The sequence below is a fragment of the Chinchilla lanigera genome, unplaced genomic scaffold, assembly GCF_000276665.1.
Source record: "Chinchilla lanigera isolate Chin_1 unplaced genomic scaffold, ChiLan1.0 scaffold00016, whole genome shotgun sequence".
Lineage (NCBI taxonomy): Eukaryota > Metazoa > Chordata > Mammalia > Rodentia > Chinchillidae > Chinchilla > Chinchilla lanigera.
Window position 1 is genome coordinate 26,466,634 of NW_004955417.1, and position 19,935 is coordinate 26,486,568.

The following is a 19,935-nucleotide window of genomic DNA, read 5'->3' on the forward strand; positions in this document are numbered from 1 at the left end:
CTTGACAAACACAAAAATCTCACACAGTCCTTTGCAGAAGTCAAGCCAAGTGTTTCCAGGGTAGAGGAGGGCTGGTGCCGGGAGGCAGGTGCACCGGTAGGTCAAGCTGCTATCCTCGGGAAGCCGGGCGTAGGCTTTTGCCTGCCGTGAGCCGGGAGGACTGCATGGGGCCTTGGTGCCTGCGGAGCGAGCAGGGAGCTCAGGGAGCATGTGTGCTGTGCAGCTGCCGCTTGTGGTTGAGGGTCTACTGATGGGATTTAAAAAAATAGGGCAGAAACAAAAACTATTCAATTTAAGTCTTTTTAAGACATTTGCGAGGCTGGAGGTTAAAATCGAGGCTCAAAGATCGCAGTCACCAAATCTCCACCAAATCTGTGGTCACTGGTTCAGCTGAGCCATCCAGGCATAAACCTTGAAGCTGGGCTGAGAAGCCAAGATGAGGCCCCTTTCCCGAGGGTTCTTCAGTGTAGTCCTTGGGTTCTGGGCTACAGAAGCCCAGAGACCCTATTTCGTGAGTGTGGGCTCTTGGCTGTCCTTACCTACAAGCACCCCTCTGGGCGGAGCGCTCAGCTGTCCTCAGGCCGCCGCATCTGAATCTCCACCTGTCTCCTCAGGGCCTGGCTATGGCTCCATGTGGAGGCGAACCGCCTGGAGGCCCAGGGCAGAGAGGCCACTGCTGGTCCCGAGCTTGGCTCTCCAGGTGCCCTTGGCTCGAGCACAGTGTGTCAGGAGGCCGTCTCTGCCTAGGGCACCGTCCTGTCCAGAGACCTTCCCTGTCACCCTGAAACTCACTGGACTTAGCAGAGCTCGTCCTGAAGGAACGAACTGTTTCCGTGTGACCTTTGCCTCCTACGTTCCAGGCTCTCTCTGTGTCACCCATTAGTGTTTTCTCCTCCGGCCTCAGAATATTCGTCATGGTGTTAAAAGCTGAGGTGCTGTGGGGCAGGGATTTGCCTCAGGGTCCCACATGCGGTGGTGTAGGGTGAACAGAAACCGAAGAATTCCACAATTTGCTCCCCTTGCTCTGCCATGTGTCACCTTCGTGCCTCAGCTCCTGGCTGCTCTTGGTACCTGCCAGGTGCTGGTGACATGCAGAGGGCTGAGGACGTTCGTCAGTGGACCTTGCACGGATGTCCTTCCACCCTCGCTTTCCAGCACCAAGGGCATCCTGCAGTCTGGATGGTGGCCTGTTGGCTGGGAGCGGGTGGAAGGTTCCAAAAGCCAGCTCAGATATGCGGTTCTTGGGTGTTAGGTCATAAAGTATTTGGGCTGGGAAAGGAAACCTTAGCAATTAGCTCTGCCTTGGTATAAGCAAAACAAACAAACCCAAGCCCAAGAGGATTCTGCTGCTTTTCAAAACACAGGAGCAAAGTTCTCCAAGTCTCACAAGTTATTTCTTGTAAGCTCCTTGAATCATAGCAATTACTCAAGGTCATAAATAAGTTCACATTCTGCAGCCCAAGGAGCGTTCCTGTGTCAGTTATATCTCCTGTGTGGAAAAGTCACTTAAACTATATTTGTAGTTTGATTGTCTCTGAGTGTAAAAGCCCTATTATATTGAGACATGGAGTCTGCAGTGATCTCATATTTGTTAACTCTAGTTTGAAGAAATGCACAATTCATTGTGCAAACATTCATCAAGCACTTTCTGTGTGCCAGACCCGACGTTAGGCCCTGGGGATTAAAATGTAACTAAGGCAGGACTGAAGTCTGGAGGGACGAAGAGGGACAGTGACTCCATCAGGTGACAGGCGACAGCACAGAGGAGAGCTTCCCAGAGAAGGTGCCTCTGGGAGGATATCAAGGGCATCCCCGGTCAGAAAGGTAGGGAAAGGCGCCAGAAGCCAAGGAAGTCCCACATGCTCAGTAAAGTGACTGAGACCAAGAAAAATCAAAATGAGATTGGAAAACTATTTTATGAAGCCTCATAAAGCCATTAACAAAGGCAGAAATGGTGTGACCTGTCATGCCTGCTAGGGAGCTGACAGAGTAGAGGGAGGGAGGGAGGAAGCCCCGGGTCAGCGAGACTGGAAAGCCTTGCTCTTTAAGGAGGGTCTCGGGGATCTCAGCGTGCAGGACCGTGAAGCGTGCACAGGATGTGCTGTTCTGAACGATCCCCGTGCTGAGCTGATTCCATGCACGCCGCACGGACTGAAGCCATCGGGCCCAGTGGAGGCTGGCGGGACCCGGCGGGCATCCAGGGCCCTCACACCTGCAGCTGGACCCGGCGGGCATCCAGGGCCCTCACATCCTGGCTGGACCCGGCGGGCATCCAGGGCCCTCACACCTGCAGCCCTGGTGCTAGAAGCCTGTCCACTCTTGCCGTGTGAGTCCCAGACAAACCTCAGCACTGTCCCTCTGTAAACAGCCACCAGCACACCTTTTCAAAGGACATCACCCAGCCATGGTCCCTCACTCGGTCTCTTTCTCTCTGCTGCTCTGACGCTGACTGAGTCTTGTTTAGGGGGATGGCCACGGGGCACATGCATGTTTATACTTTCATGCTGGTGTGTAACATGCCTACCTTACTTTCAGCAAACCCATGTTTTCCTACTGTTGAACAAAGTGGATTTTAGAGATATGTAAGAGAAATAACAGAAGCTGTAGCTGTGTGCTGTCTTGTCCAGGGGGCTGGGTTGCCTTCGCACATCTGTTCTCCTGGAACTCCTGTGAGCAGAGATGGTGGAGAGGGTGAGAAGTCACAGGCAGATGGGGTGCAGGGGTGACATGAGAATTCTCTTGAATGAGCTGCAGTACTTGATTTCGGAGGCTTTGGATAAACTCCCAGGATGTGTGGGACTGTGATGGGCTGATAGCTCTTTGCAGAGAGGGAATTTCGGAACAGATAGGGGAGGGATAGACTGGCATCAGGGACATCAGTGACGGGCAGGTGAAGAGACACAAACTCTGAAGGGAACAGACCTCAGACCAGATCACCCTGGGCCAGTGACTAGGTGTGGGTGGGGAGAAGAAAAAGCCCACGGAGGAGAGTGTGGCTTTGCTAGCTGGGCGGGAGGGGCAGGAGGAGCAGGGTGGCCAGGGGCTGGGGTGTGAAGCTGGGCCGGACGTTGGACTCAAATGGGACAGTGATTAGGGCACTGTCCACACACAGAGTAGGTAGGGCTTCCCAGCACTCAGCCCGGTGCAGGGTGTAAGCAGGCGAAAAATACTTCACGTGAATCACAGATCATGAAACGAGCTGGACCAAATGTCAGCTGCGTTCAAACAGTGAGCAAGCCCAGTAGCATCTTCCGTAGCATCTCCTCTACGGAAGGCATGCTTCACTGTTAGAAATTCATCAACTAACGTGAACTTCAAGGATGAGAGCCGGAACCTGCCACAGGCGCACCTTCACGCACACGTGCTTCCCTCCCCTGAGCACATTGGGGATTTCCTCCCTACTTGATGGAGCAGATGTTCCAGGATAATGCGAGTCACAGTTCTGCCTGTGACTGTGATAGGTGATATGGGCTGGGAGCTAATGGGACGGATTCTTCAGCTTGTTAAATAAATCCTGCTGCCCTGCAGTGAGAGCCAAAGGAACCATCACGGATAAAATTTGGTAGTTAATTGTGAACCCAACCGTAGGCCCTTTATTCAATCTCTGTCTTTAATTTGGTTCACAGTCATCTTTTCTGTAATGGGATATATTAGTTATATTGTTAATATTAATCCCATAATTTTCTGTGGTACTTAGCTGACAATTACAGTGCATTTTCAGTTATTAGCATGTCATTATAGGATTGTATCTGCTCCCTAATACAAATTTAATTTCTTAAGAGCCATTTTCAGATCGTGTTCTTTTGATAGTCATTTTGTATTAAGGCAGCACTTTCCACGAAAACTTAAGTTCCTGTGACATCAAATCACTTCTGCAGGTTTCATTCTGCAGGGTTCTCTTTGAAGGTCGAAGGAAGCCTTTTAAAGGATTCTCAGGCCCCAAGCTCAGCTGGCTCCTGACCGCTTCTGCTTGGCTGTTGTGTGAGCGCTTGCGGCTCCTTCCAGTCTGGAGTCCTTGCTCTACTTTCCAGCAGGAATTGTGATTCAGTTCAGGGACACCTTCTCTCTTGACATACCCTGGACAGGGCTGGCCTGAGGAGTGGGCCTTCTTGCAGTTTTTCTAGCCAGTTCTGGGCTGCTCTGCCTCTGAGAGCAAGGTAGCCCCAGGTGTCAGGAGCCCCCAGCAACCACCATGCTGTGCACCCTCATTTCCACCCGCTGTGAGCTTAGTTCTGCACATGCTGGCCAGCCCGAGTCACACAACCTGTGCTCTCTCTCCGCAGTGCGGAAAACAGCTTCATAAATAACTCGAGCACATGGGACTAGACTGTTTCCATATTTCTAAACAGACAGGAAAAGCAAATTTGACCAGAAACAACACCAAATGAAACCTCCTGAGAAGACCTTCCAAAATGAACCCGGTGAGTTGGCGAGAGCTGGCCTGGGCGTCGGAGCCCAGCAGGGGCTTGCTGTGTCCTGCCCGCAACAGGGCTAGTTGTGAGGGGACCAGGCACCCGATTCATCAGCTCTGCCTGTGGTCACGGCCGCACACAGTGTAAGACAGTCTGTCTGTGGAGGACGCTGATGCCCAAAAACTTCTTTGCATCTTCAACTTCGGTTAGGAAACACTTATGCGATAGAAGTGCGGTAGGAGGGGCTGGGGATTTAGCTCAGCGGCAAAGCGCTTGCTTAGCAAGTGCAAGGTCGTGAGTTCGGTTCCCGGTACCGGAAAAAAAGAAAAAAAAAAAGAAGAAGAAGTGCGGTAGGAAACGAGAGCTCGGTATTTTAAAACATTGTCAAATCAGGCAGAAAATAAGCTTTCCATATTGGAGCTTCTGTGTGTTGTTCATTGTACGAGTCTCGGTGTGAAACCCAGAAACATTCTGTTGGGACAGATGGCTGTGGGGAGACTGCTTTTCCCTCAGTGGGAGTGACGAGGATGGCCAAAGGTTCCCCCACTTTCCTCCAGGGAAAGTTCAAGTTCAGGGCCAGAGTTTGCCTGTATCCTGCGGTCTGGAGTCATCCCAGCTCCATCCCCTAATCCCCACTCTTGCTGGGTCTGTCTCTTCCCTACACCTTTGCCTTGCTCCTGAACTGTCACTCATGGCTCAGTCCTGTATACCTACCTGTCCTTTATTAACATTTCTTAGCGACACATCTACGGGGTTTTTACTCTTTCTTACTTTTCCTGGCTGCTTCTGACCTCTCCTTTGGTCTCGCCTGGTCTGGAATGCCTTCTCCTCGCTTCCCCCTCACCTGGGTGACACCTCACACCTGAGACTGTGGTGCTCTGTCCCCTCGGGGTGAGATGCCCCTCACCTCCCCAGGTAGAGCCAGCTGCTTCTCGATAGCTGAGCAGTAGCGCTCAGCGGTGTTCAGTGTTCATCCCTTCCCTGTCTCCTCCCACTGGATGCCAGACTGTTGGGAATGGACGGAGAATTCTTTTAATCTTTGTATGCTCCGCGCCTCGTAGAGAACCTGGCACAGTGTAGGTGTCTGCCTGCTGCAGAGAGGTGGGTGAGCAGCCGCCTCGGGCAGGTCTGTGTCCAGGTGACACAGGTGGTGTGCGCAGGCGCAGGTCTGTCACCGTGACATCAGCCTGGGCTCGGACTCTCTCCTTTATGCCAAAAGACTCATTTTTAGTATTTTCTTGGGTGCCTGGGGCTAAATGTGCTTTTGGTATTGTAGTTTCTCATACTCAAATACTGGTTTATCACACAGTGGGCCTTCTGATAAAACAGGCAACTCTGAGGTCTAATGCTAGCCTAGAAACATAATACATATACTAATAAACCAGGGGAAATTTCTCTTTTCAAACTTGCCTGGAAATTATTAACGTTTGCCTGAAGCAAACAAGGGGAAAATTGCTTACAAGCAAACTTTATAAAAAAAAGCTAGATTTGGAAATTAAAAATTATAATTAATGTGAACCTTTACCATTTTTCTTCACTGTTCCTAGGAAGTCTTACTTACCTGGTGTCTGGACATTTATTGTTTATAAGCCTTTTCTGGTAGAGTTTCTCTCCTCTTGGTGATTTTATTGTCTGGAGTGGTTGTTTGTTGAGGAGGAGTGTCCTGGAGGGTACTGCACCTTGGAATGGGTGCCTGATCGCTCTTTGGAGATTTTTTTTTTTGGTACCGGAAATTGAACTCAGGACCTTTCGCTTACCAGGCAGGCTCTGTGCCATATCCCCAGCCCGAGACATTCTTAATGAGAACATGGAGCTTCCCCACAAAGGGCTTCTGGTTTAGATTGTGAGATTTAACGTTATCACATACACACAGATGGCTAAAGCCGCCTCACAGACCCAGCATGTTTATTGCTGTAAAATGCTGTACTTCCTGTCTTCTGTAATTTTTTTTTAAACATTTACTGGGCATCAAGTTCTTGTCTCTCTAACTGATGGGAAGCTTCTCTATGTTCTACCTATAACACCAGGCTTTTTTTTTGTTTTGTTTTGTTTTTGGTTTTTCTCCGGTACCGGGAACCGAACTCACGAGCTTGCGCTTGCCAGGCAGGCGCTTTGCCGCTGAGCAAAATCCCCAGCCCCTTAACACCAGGCTTTCATCATGTGGTTTATATTTCTATTTGATTTCATATTTTTGTTTGAGACCTAATTATTTTTCTTCTTGCAGAGAGGCATTTAATGAAATCCCAAATACTCTGATAGTCTCCAGTGTTTAAACTATTGCACTGATTTAATAATGACCAAAAAATCCTGAGACTCATGTATTTCCTGAACAAAACCAGAGCTAGTCACCCTCCTGCCATACCAGAGACTTCTCTGTCTGTATCTTTCAATAAAAACAATTTCTGTCTTTTACTCCCAAGTGCAAAATGAAGCAAACGTTAAGTTTCTCTTCCTTGTTTACAAAACCTAGGCCTTCCAAAGAAAAAAAGTTTTTCCAAAGATAAATTAACTTCACTGAGGCCATAGGAGCCAAAATAAAGTCAACTCAATCTGAAGAAAGCTCTGTGAACCCACTCCAGGAATGCGGGGCCACCAGTAGTGTTTCTATCTTTGAAAAGATGATGATTGGAATAATTGAGGGCTTAAGAGATGCCTGTCAGTCTGTGCACGTCCTGTGAGGTAGAGCTGCCGCAGCGCTGTCTTAGGACCCGGAACTCCTCGGAGGCACTCTGCAGTTTTTCTGCCTTCAGGGCTGGTTTAGGTGACTCATACCCCTGTCCCCGAGCGCTGTGGTCAGGATTACAAAGGTAAACTGGAGCAGCAGGAATAGCTTCCCTCCCTGGAAGGACAGATTCATCTTCTCAACAAAATATATTGAAAATAGTAGAATTTTGGTTTTTAAATAATACTGAAATCCTCTTGTGACGTTAGAAATGATAGAAAATAAGTAGAAGCAAATAGAAATGGCAACCTGAGTCACTTACCTAGCGGCTCATGCACAAATCTTTCATCCCCAGCCCTCCCCTGCCACATGGAATAGTTTTATCTTCCATGGCTGTTAACTGGTTTGGTACAGTGATCAGGTAGCCCAGGGCAATGGGGAAGGTGGAAATGGAGCTTAACCCTAATGTGCCTAAGCCCCTGAAAGAACCAGGCTTGTGGTCACATTTAGTGGAAGGTAATCCACATGAAGATTGACAGTGCATTCCACACGTGTGTGTATGGTACCATCAGTCACCAAGCAGTCATTTCTGTTGTTAGAATCCATTCAGTCTGCAACTATAAAATACAGTTATTTATGTTTAAAAATTATTCCTGGCACCAAAGGTTGTTAATAGCTGAGAGATTGTGAAATGTCTTAGAGAGCGATAATTCTTGGAATTCTTATTATAATATGAGGTACTGTCATTTGGATAATGGAAATGACATCCATTTTTCTTTGTAAATTACCATTGGTTTAACGAAGTGATAATGTTTCTGGAAATACCATGCCTGGTAGGAGGTTAGGGAGTTCTGAGCTAGAGTTCACGTCCTCGGGCCTGGACACTAATGGTTAAAACCATTTAAGGTAGCAGCTGTCAGTGGTATGTGCCTGTAACTTCTCCTCCTCACCTCTAACCCTGAAGGCAGTGACAGTGAACCTTTTAGAGTTTTCAAAGATACAAACAGCCTCTTGGGGCATAGGTTCCCACCACTGCCCTACGGTGTTAGTGTACCAAGTATCAAGATGAAGAATGGAAGTGTGAGTAGTTCCTGTGCAGTAGAAATATAAATTATTACCAAATTTTTATCCATGTCTTCATTCATTCAGAAAACCCTTAGAAAATGCTGGGTACTTTGTGTGATTCACAAATTAACTTTGTAGTCCAGAGACAAAACAGATCAATCTCCCTGGGCCACCTCAGCTGATGAGAAGAGTTTAGGTTTAAGCCCATCCAAGTTGATTGGGTTCAAAGCTGTAAGCCACGGTACATGTACGGGTGCACGTGTGTGCACATTTCTGGGTCTACACATAAGGTGTGACCTGCTGCTAACTTGGAATTAAGTTCATGGGTTAGGGCAGCATTCTTTAAAAGAGTCGATCAAATACCATCTTTAAAGTGCCAGCACATATGAAATGTAGTAGACTACAATGTAAAACATTTTTCTTACTCTAAATTTGTGGTCCATACAATTTAAGATCGAGAACACTGACCTATGTAATTTCTTCTCTAGAAACAAGAATGTAAAGCAGACAGAAAATATTAGGTCATCCTAAAGAGAAAATCCCAAGAGAGCTGTCATCTTAAATGATATCTGTGAGGGGATTATCCTAAGCCATGGAGTGCAAATGACAATGTTGATTACTACATCTTTAAATATATGAAAGAGTCACTGTGACAGTCACATATTGTGTATCACAATTTCAGCCATCACTATTCTGGATTATGTATGGAAAAGTGCTCATTTGACAGATTATGTGTCACAGAAGTCAAAGGGTTAAGACTTTGTATGGAGACAGAACTTTGTAGGTTCCAATCCTCACTTGGTCCCTTAAAAACTACTGCTTTGAGTGTGTCCCCCAAAAGTGTACAGGTTGGAGACTGAATCCCCAAATTTGTATGTTGACTGTACTGGGAGGCAGGGCCTTTGGGAGATCACTGGGTTGAGAGAGATCACAGGGCTGAGGCTCTGATAATGGCATCAGTGACGAAGAGGAAGAGGCAGTCGGAGCTGGCCACGGGCTCTGTCTTGACAGGTGGTCCCTGCGCCGTGAGAAGGCCTCCCCAGGTGCCAGCACTGTGCTCTTGGACTTCCTAGCCTCCAGGACCATGAGCTGAACAACCCTCCGCTGTTTATAACCTGCCCGGTGTGGAATTCAGTTGTAGCAGCAGAAACAGCCCCTAGGTGACTGTCGGGGACGGAGGCCCTTCCCCTTGCGCCTGTTTCCTGCTCGGGAGTGGAGTTGGCGCCGGCAGTGTTTGTGAGGAGCAGACATTTAACACTGGGCCTGGCACACATTTGACTCAGAAATTGGTGGCCGTTGTTGTTTGTTCACGGGCCAGGACCAAACGATAGAAATGCACATAAGGCCTCTCAGAAGCAGCTCCAGTGTCAGCGGGCTTAGGTAGACCCGAGGGTGACTGGGACCTGGGAAAAGCCCTATAAAGAAAACAAGGAGCTCACTAATGAGTTCTCATGAGTTAGGTTTTGTAAAGTTTTTTTTAATTTTCTTTTTTTTTTGGTCCCAAGGATCAAACTGAGGACCTTGCGCTTGCCAGGCAGACGCTTATGCCACTGAGCTATATCCTCGGCCCTGTGGTTTTTAAAAGTTGCTTCTTTGATTTTGAAAAACAGAAAAAAACAATCACAGCTCACTCGGACAAGGGTTTGTTCCACCTGTTACAAGCCAAGTGACTGTCTTAGTGTGACCCTCTGCTGGTCCTGAAATTTCGAGCTGATTCTTTCTGGTCTTATGGACAGGGCCCGTAGGTGTCTGAGGCCCGGGTCAGTCCCATCGTCAGCCACAGACCCAGCGCTCTCTTGCCTTAGGTACTTCTCTTTCCCTGATGAAGAAATACAGTTTAGAGAGGCTCCATGGAGTAACTCACTGAACGGCACCGGGCTTGTTGAGAAGAGGACAGAAAGTTAATCTCGGTCCACAGACTGAATCCCAGCGTCCGTGTCCTTTCTTCCTACACCACCCTGCAGATGGCCATGCGGCATCTCAGCCCTTTGGAAACGGCATCTCGCTGGGCACGCTGAGCTGGCAGGGGTGCCCACAGCAGTCCTGATCTTGCCAGCCTTGTTATCACACCAGTCCAGACAGCATCCACACCTCTCAGAAGAGAGGCAATTTTTATATTAATTATACCACTGCTTTTAATCTCCAACAATATATACAAAAATAATTAAAAGGAGTGATTATAACTTCCCGAGCGCATGAAGCCTAATTAAGGTGAAGGAATTAGCATTTCCTTTGACAGCGTTCCAGCATCCACTTACACACACAAGCAGTTTGAAGAAAACTGTCTTTAAAAGTGTGAATTCAAAAACCTATTTATAGGCCACGGCCCAAGTGTATGCAAAAGCTAAAAACAAAAAACGGTAACAAAAAGATTCACCCCATACCTCCTGTGCCAGTGAAAGTAGAGTCGGATCTCATGGTTTCTGTGCAGAGCAGTGCTCACCAGCAACTCGAGGAAAGGGCTGCTTGCGACTGCATGCTCGGCAGCTGCAGGTGAAACACTGTAAAGCTTTCCATCCCCTGCTGCGACCCAGCACCTAGAAGGTGTTTTCCTAGAAGGGCTGACTTCGGGTTTCCTCCCCGTCCTCATGGTGCTTGCATGGTGTGGAAACTGTTTCCCGTTTGAGGCACGCAACCCTGCCCTCACTGGTTAAGGAGTTTGGTCCAAAACAGTCTCCTGCCCCACTGAACGTTAGAGCCCCAGTGTTCCTGCAGGAGCTTGTCATGAAAGCGTGTGCTGTGACCTCAGTGTCTGGTGATGATATATCATTTGATTTGCAAGATAGATGCAGGCAGTAGTTAAAGTATGACCTTTGGCATCAAAGAGACCCAGATTCAGAACACTTGTTACACACAAGCCTGGAAGCTCTGGGGGTCCAGAAACACCCTTTCCGCTTTGGGGTTTTCTAACCGGCCTAGAGGACATGCATGGCCGTGGTTCCCTACCCTCGCTCTGTCGTGTCTGGGACACTCACTGCATTCTTGTGCATTGAACACGGTCCTGTGTGTCTGCTCCTTGGGTTCCATTCTTTTTGATACTTCAGCCTAGTTGTGTATTTCAGGATTGTTTTTTTTGTGTAAATAACTAAGTTTAATAAAAACTGTTAATGTCATCTTGTTTTCCCTTCTTGGCTTTTTTTTTTTTTTTTTTTTTCTGAAAGGGCAAGAAGCATTAGACAAAAAAGGTGAAGAACTCATTTTAGATATGGCAGTGGCAACCTTATAAGGCTCAGAGCATCACATAGGGACATGCAAATTATGTATAAAGTATCTTTGTTTTCTGTTTTTCATTATTGGAATTTGAACCCAGGGCCTTTGCACTAAGCTACATCCCGGCCCTTTTTGTTTTTTATTTTGAGACAGGGTCTTGCTAAGTTGCCAGGCTGGGCTCAAACTTGTGATCCACCTGCCTCAGCCTCCCAGAGTGAGGGATTTGCAGGTGTGCACCACCACGCTCTGTAGATGACTGCTGCAGAGATTAAGGTAATGATGTAGGTACACAGACAATGCAGGTGCAGGTTTTCATCTGTTTCCAGATGTCCTCTGTCTCCGTCCTTCTCACACTACTCCCAGCTCCTGCGTTTGTGTTCATCTGTGTGGTGCAGAGAAGAGTATAGGTAGTGTGTGAGAGGAAGGGATCTGTGAGTGAGAGAGCAGTGCAGCTTCCGTGGGACTCGGGACAGGAGTTCCGTCACCCACTTACGCAGGGATTGGGCTGGGACGTGGCTGGCCTGACGGCATGTGCTTCCTTCTCCCAGCAAGAACTTCCTTCTTCTCCCAGGTCCATGGATGCGATTCAGAAACACACAAACAAAAGTAGCTTGTAAGCGCTACTGACTGGGCTCCCCAGGCTTGTTTGGGACTATCTGAACCGTTGTTCCTATTTGTACTGTAGATACTGATACTATGTCTACACCAGCGTACTGAACACGTAGCTTGTAATGTCGCCTCGTTCTGTGTTGGTTAATGTTGAGGGAGAAAGCCCATTAAGATGTCCATGTTTATGACTACATGCGTTACAGCCCTCTCAAAGTGGGGTGGTTCTTTTCCGCCCATGGCAGCTCTCTTGCAAGAGCCAGCTGTTCACCCCAGTTGTGTGGGTTCAGCCAAGGCGGGAGTCACAGATGCAGGGCATTGAATGGTGACCCTCAAAAACGACAGACCCCTGGTTCTGACTCCCAGCCCTTGTAAATATGACCTTCTTTTGGGAAAAGGTTTTTGCAGAAGAAATGAAGGGAAGGATCTTATGAGGAGATCACCCCAAATGCAATGACTGGTCCTTAGAAAAGAAGAGGAAACGCACAGCTTTGGGCAGAAGGCCTTAAGACAGGCGAAGGCTGAGTGGCCAGGCTGCGCATCCTGGAGCGCGAGGGACCGCAGCCGTCAGGAGCCGGGAGAGGCTGGACCGTTGTTCCCGAGCCCCGGGAAGGAGCCGGCACCGCCCGCTCCTGCGGGTCAGACTTCTGGCCTCCACGACTCTGACAGAATACAGTTCTGTCACAGTACAGTAGCACTACCCTTTACTGCTGGCCGCTCTCAACCTTTTCAAAATTTGGGCTGGAGAAACTTTTTTTGTAATTTTAAAGAGAATTAAAAAAAACAATTTCTAAACAAGATGACAGGAAACTAACAATGGTTGTTATAGTGCACACTGTTATCTTCACAGTAGTTGATCAGTTCACCAGATTTTGGCATGCAAAAGTGATCAAGCAATGTGAGCATGGAGAAACCTTCTTTAAGGAAGAGTGGGCAGCAGGTTGCTGAGTTTCTTCTCCGACCCCTGGGCCGTAATTCCTCGAGCACACGCCCCTGTCAGAGCACAGGTGCCCAGCTTTCAGACACAGGAGATGGAGCCATTAGCTGTTCATTCGCTGGACAAATAATGCATGTGGAGAGAGCAACGTCAGGTGGCGAAGCAGAGCTGTCCTGCCTCTGTGGAGACTGAAGAGAGGGAGAGGGTAATGGACTCTTCCTGCATCGTGTAGGGGTCCAGAGGAGGCCACGACATTAGTCTGTTGGTTATAGCTTTTGTTTAGGGTGCCTGTGGATGCATTCACTCATTCACTCGTTCATTCATTCATTCACAAGTTCACGGGGTTCATCTTATGTGTGTGATGTTACACTTGAGAAAGCAGCTATTTCAGATCAGCTCCTGGTCCTGTACATACCTAATGAGAAATGCTGGTGAAAAAATAGTAGACAAATAAGTAAAATCCTTAGCATGTTATAAAGGAAATAAATGAGGTAAATAAAGCCAGTGAAAATAGACTCATCGGTCCTTTTGTTTTGGGCACTAAAAGAAGCAGAGTAAGGATCATTGTCTTGCTCATGTCTTTCTCTTTTTGAACTGAAAGAGCCACAAGGTTAGGGTGGCTCTTGGTTCCTGCTGCTTCTGTTTGTGCGGGCACTGCCCAGCACAGCGGGCATACAGAAAGCCTCTGTCCGTGACAGTGGCTGGTGAGTAAGAAAGGGGGAGCCGCGTAAGACTGGGGGAATAGGAGGTGTATTTTTCTTGCCTACAGTGCTGGGGATTGAACCAAAGACCTTCCTCTGCCGACAAGTGCTGTACCGTGAGCTACATCCCAGCCCACAGAAGGTGTTTCATTTGTGTTTATGTTACAACTGGTTTTGAAATAACCTTTTCCTTGCTCTCAGTTGATAAAATTTTGAGGGGAGAAATTTTTGTTTTTTTATTAGTACATGTTTCAGTACGTACTTTTTTTTTTGAGACAAGGCCTCACTACATAATCCAGACTGGCTCTGAACTTGCCATGATCCTCCTGCCTCAGCCTTTCAAGTGATGGGATTATAGGCATGTGCCACCATGCCTAGTTTAGGAGAGAAATTTTTTAGGTAGAGAAGCAGTGAGACCTCATGATGACTTACAGCTCATACAACTACTTCAAACACTTACTCTAGTAACCACCCTGGTTTACCTTAAATACTAGGTACAACATTTGCCTTCTCATTTACAGTAAGTAACTGCTGTTTTAAAACTTTGGTTTTGGTTTTGGGTTTTTTTTTGTTTGTTTGTTTTTTTCCAGTACCGGGAATCGAACTCACAACCTTGCGCTTGCCAGGCAGGCGCTGTGCCGCTGAGCTAAATCCCCAGCCCCTGCTGTTTTAAAACTTAAACAAAATTGTAAGGTTATCTTTTAAAGCCATGGTGAAGAGTCAATTCAGTTTCGTTAGATTCAGTGGTGGTTTATTTCTCTCAAAATTGTAAAAGATTAGGCAGCTGAAAGCAGATACCTGTTTTAAATTATCCCAAAATAATCATAGCACCTTATTCTAAATGTATAGAATATAAAATTATTTTTTTCTTTTAAGTATTTATTTTAGAATCAGTAGGAAAATTTGAATAGAAGCAGCGGCACCGGGTGTTGGGTTCTAACATCGTATGAGACAGCCGAGTGGAGAGAGAAGGAAGCGACAGCGAGGCCGGCTGCTGCCCTGTTGAGCTCTGAGTAACTGAGATGGAACGGAGCAGAAACCGAGCGAGCGCGTGGAGATCTTGTGCTTCCGAAAACATTCTGAAATTAAGGGGTTTTGGGGGGGCGTGTTGTTTCTGTAATATTTTTGTTTTGTATTTTTCCTACTACTAAGCAATTTAAGTGATTGTTTAAAAATAAACTATCGTCGTAAAACAAAATAAAAATCAAATAGTCTGAGAGAAAAATGGGCAAAGGATAAAACTAGAAACTATACTAATAAATGAGTAGATTTTAAAACCAAACAGAGTTAAGAGTACCCACAGCCAGAAGCCAAATGAAAGCCTGTTCAGACTCTTTAGGCATCAAGGAATCGCGGAGTTAAAACAATAAGGGGCCGGGCCTTGCATGTGGGTTTGGAAGGTCAGTGTGAAGAGAAGGGACGCTGTTCTGGCCTTCTCACGGGCAGTTTGACCAAAGCAGTTAGCCTTAAAAATTATTTCCCTTTGACTGAACTTTTTTCACTTCTGAGAATTCTTCTCTCCCCTCCCCTCCGCTCCCTTCGTTTTCCTTTTCCTTTTCCTTTTCTTTCTTTTCCTTTTTGGTGCTTGCCTTTGAAACCAGGGCCTAACCCTGGCTCTACTGCTGAGCTATATCCACCATCCCCTCCAACCCAGGAGAATATGTTAGTGCAGTCTAATTAAGTATGCATACAGTTTTAACTGAAAAGTTAATGACCTGAACCAGTGTTGGAGGCAGCAAAGTACTGAACAGAATCTAAGTGGCCAACAAGAGCAAAATGAAGTTGCGAGGTGTGCTCTAGCACTGTCGTATTGGGCCTTGATAGTAGTTTAAGGATCTTGACATGGCAAGAGGCCAGTGGTGTGCTAAATAACAGCAGCAACAAAAAGCAAATTAAAAAGCAGGGGTTACAGTGTAGTGTAAGGACTTTTCCATCTTTTGGAGAGAGGTGGACAGAGAGAAAGACGGGAGAAGCAAAGTACGCACGGGTGTGTTTAAGGTGGCTCCTAAGGGGATCCACTTGCTTCTAGATGAAAGTGTGGGTGCTGCATTTCAGATGTAAGGGTACTCCCCTCGGGGTTCAGAGGGCATGGACGGCACGTTGTCCCGAGGTCAGCTGTCCCCTCAGCTCCGGCGAGCAAGGGCTTTATCTCAGTGCTGTCTGCTGTGCCAGAGAGCCGAGACCACTGCACGCTCCGACTCTGGGAGAAGCAGTCCGCAGTTGTGGCAGCTTTCTGTGCATGACAGACAGCGGCTGTGAGCCGCCTGCGGTCAGATCTGAAAAGGTGCATAATGAGGGTCGCCTGATAAAATGCACTGTGCCCGGTTAAATCTGAGTTTTGATGAACAGTCAGTAGTTTTTTAGGATAAGTATAACTCAAATATTTGCTGAATCCAGTGACCTCCGCCATAGCACCACGCATTTTATGAACAATTAAGCTGCGTAGATAAGCAGATCAAGCCAGCACGTTCTGTAAGAACACACACAAGCGCACTGCGGCTGTCATTTCTGGGGGAGTCTGAAGGGGACAGGAGGGCATAGACCCACGGGTGAGAAGTACAGCGGTGAGGGTGCCTTGAGTGCTCCTGTGTCAGTAGTGAGCCAAGTGTGATCAACTCAGCTCTGTATTTATTTGGGTCCAAAAAAATCTTAAAAGTGTTGTCCCCAGGGCTGGGGTGGAGCTCAGTGGAAGAGCCAGGGTTTAGTATATGCAAGGCTCTGGGTTACATCCTCAGCATCCTATAAAATATATTTTTTTTTGTAGTCTCCTGCAGTTTCTTTCCTGAAGTCCTGATGACACTCCCTGGCACAGGGCTTGGGGGCAGAAAGAGACAGAGGGCAGGACAAGGGCGGGCAGAATCCTACGGAGTCCTCTAGCAGCACAATTAAGCTGCAGGAGAGTGTCTGGGAAGAAGAATGGACAGGACTCAGCAGGGACCAACTTTAATAATTCTGTGAACCTGGTAAGAAACAGAACTAATAAACCAGATAAGGAGGTTGTTTCACTGGGATTTCCTGTTTCGGGAGCGGACTGTGCATACCTTCTCAGGGAGTAAGTAGTAACCCGGGTATCAGCAAGCGCCGGTCCTTCACTGCTGCCATCGGGACAGCTAGAGACACAGGTGAAGTTTACGTTTGCCTGATGGGAAACACATACCACAAAAACTCCTTCCTTTTTGTTTTTGAACACTACAGCTGATTACAAGGAGAGCTTCAACACTATCGGAAACATCGAAGAGATCGCGTACAACGCCGTTTCCTTCACTTGGGACGTGAACGAAGAGGCCAAGGTGAGTGAGGACATCGCTTCGCCCTGCATTCGTCCTTTCCAACAGCACCCCCGATGCCTGCAGAACATTCTTCGCCCAAACCCGCTACAGGCCTCTTCCTGTAACTTGGGCCCAGAACAGCAAATGAACCTTTGTTTTCCCAGAAGTCACCCCGTCCCTTGTGCGCCACTCAGTTGCCTTTGGGAGTGAGGGAGCGGGGGAAAGGGAGCAGCGCCGCACATCCAGGCGCAGCTGCATCTCAGAGCTCAGAGCTTCGAATGCGGGACGGAGCCCGCCTGCCCTACACGGTGGTGTCCCAGCATCCTCTCAGGTCTCCTCCAAGCCTCCAGACACGGCCAGCTGAGCGTCAGCCTCTTCAGGGCCTGACTGGCGGGAAGGGTGCAGGGCAGCAGGCGCAGGCTCTGGGCTTCCCTGATGAGGAGCAGCCAGGCCGAGGCCCTGAGCCTCTTCTGCTGGCTGCTTCACCTTTTCCGCTCCTCCGGGTACCGGTGTGGTTAAGGGCAGGGTATCGTCTCTGTTGGGGTCGCCGGGCACAGGACCCACCCCACCCGGCTGGACAAGAAGGCAGACTCGCTGATGGCACATTCGGGCCCCAGCCCCACTGTCTAATTACATAGAAGTCCCTACCCTTCAGCTCTGCCCGTCACATTTCCGTGTTCCTTAGCCTCGTTCTCCCCTCCTGTCTCGGCACCAGAGGGAGCTGTGCTCTGCTTCCGTCGTGCACAGTGCCAGGGCTTGGGCAGCTTTGCCTTCACACCCCGAGAAGGCTGGAGCAAGCTCACCCTGTCAGTGCCCCGTAGTCGGGGTAGGGCAGGCTGGCAGGGAGGAAGCTGCCTGGGCTCTGCGGGCACAGCTTCCGGAAGGAGGTGAACGCTCCGTGTCTCATCTCACTGGTGCGCAGAACAGTGTCCGTGAAATGGGCTTTAGGCCCAGCAGAGGCGACCAAAACGGGCATCCACCACAGAGTGGCAGTGTGGCCTGCGCGTGTCCCGGGGCTCAGGGACGGGCCTCGCCACAGCTGTGAGAGCAGGTCCCAGGAGAAACCACAGGGACAGCGCGTCTCCGAGGTCCCTGTGCTCGCCGAGGTTGGTGCTCACCTCTCATCCACTGTCCCAGTGGCTTCATTGTGAAGCCCTGACCTGGATGGCTGAGAGGCAGGCTGCTAGTCCTTAGCGAGTCACAGCACCTCTCCGGGGCAGCGCCTGAAGTCAAGACAGATGGACAGACAAACGGACACTTGCAGGTGTCACTGCCGCACCAAGCATCACACTGGGGGATGACGCATCCTGGCCCCACGCCCTGGGGAGGGAGGCAGGGGCACAACAACCGCCTGACAGTGAGTCACCAGGGAGGAGATGGGACCCTGTCACTCAGGTGGCTTGTTGGAGTCAGAGCCAGTGACCAACATGAGCTGTGACCTTCCCCGTCATGTCCGGCCTCTCGAGGTCTGCGTGAAGGGGGTTGCTGGGCCCATGTGTCATGTGCTGTGCTCACAGGGACCTCTTGGAGAAAGGCCCTTGGCTGTCCTGAGAGGGAGCTCGCTCCCCTGGCTGTGTGCCGTTCCAGGTGGCCGAGCTTAAGCTCACACCCGGCTTGGAGGACATCGTATAACACCTGCAGAAGACTGGTTTTATTTCTTTGGTGTGTAGTTTTAGTGACTATACTTGGTTGTTGCAATTGTATGAGGTCTAGGTGAATCAATAAGTAATAAAAAAGAGTTCCAAATAATTTTCTCCAAACTTCTGAAGGGCTTTTCAAGAAAAACCAGAGAAGTTAACTGTACTTCATTAGGGAGGCTGATTGAATTTTTGTAAATTTGCAGATCCTAAGGCATTTCTTTAACATATTATTGATTTTATAGTAAGCAGAGTACAAAAAAAAAAAACAACTAGCCTGGCTGTTGAAAAAGGATTTTCATCAAAGCAAGAAGTCTCGGTGTCCCTGTCACCAGGAGTTGTTTGCAGTTGTGATGCTGCTGCTTCCGGCATAGTCACTGTTGTCCCCAGCTGCCTGCTGGTGCACAGCGTCTTTTGCAGGCTTTAGGGTTGGGGTCCTCTGACGTCACATGGTATTTTGGTTTGTGTGGGCAGAGGATGCAGGCCTGAGACCCTCAGCCTTCATATTTATGTTTCAAATATTAATGTTTTTGCCCACAGTTAAGGACAAGGTGATTATTTTCTGGAAATCCTGGTCTCAGGATTCTTTTGGGCCCAAGTCTGTGCATGACAAGAGACTCTCATGTGGCCCTGGCTGCTTTCTTTCTTGCTCCCTGGCCTTCTCCATTCTGGACCCTGCCCTGGGTGCCCTGAGACGTGAGTTTGCATGCCCCCCTGCATCGCCCCGTGTGACCCTCCCTGGCTCTCCGTGTCGGAGAAGCATGGCACTGGGAAGGCTGAAGCACATGTCACCACCACAGCCAGGCCCTATGGCCTGGCCGGTCCTCAGCATGCCACAGGTGGGCCCGTGTCCCTGCTGCTGAAGGAGACTACAGATCCTTCCAAATTGCCCAAAAAAAAATTAAATTTTGATCTTTGAAGGTGTTTTTAAAAGCCCAGAAGTCACTAGAATTCAAAAGTGAATACGTATCAGTCAGTTGGATGATGTCATTTGAAGGTTAAAAATGAGGGTTTTTGTTTGTTTTTCTACATGAGAGTTTGTAAACCAACTTTGAAGCAGGAAGTGACCAGAGAGAGGTGCAAATACGGAGCCATGGTACCCTCGTCTGAAAACACTACATTTTTCCAAGATGACTTCGTAGCAGAGTGGGTAGCTTTTGTTTGGATATTTAAGTTGACACACACACACATACACACGCACGCACGCACGCACACACATGCACTAGTCCAGTATTTGGTGGTCTTGCCACATGTGTGTAATCAAGACCTAATAATAAAGATTATAGACTTTTCCAGGGCACACTTCTACTTCTCTCTATTGCGGCTGACTTGCATGTTATTTCTCTGTCCTCTTGTAAAAACGGAAGGAAGGAGAGGACACAAAACTCCAAATTATTTAGCTGACTTCGACTATAGGAACATCTGGCCAGGGAGGA

At 48.3% G+C, this 19,935-nt stretch overlaps 1 protein-coding gene across 3 annotated transcripts in view; it reads left to right on the forward strand.

Annotated features, from left to right (window-relative positions):
• Positions 1 to 19,935, forward strand: part of Grhl2 (grainyhead-like transcription factor 2) — a 131,961-nt gene that overhangs the window by 65,297 nt on the left and 46,729 nt on the right. For all 3 annotated transcript variants that reach the window (XM_005381921.2, XM_005381919.2, XM_005381920.2), the window contains exon 8: positions 16,789 to 16,883. In XM_005381921.2, the coding sequence (XP_005381978.1) occupies positions 16,789 to 16,883 (95 nt within the window). The remainder of the gene's footprint in view (positions 1 to 16,788; positions 16,884 to 19,935) is intronic.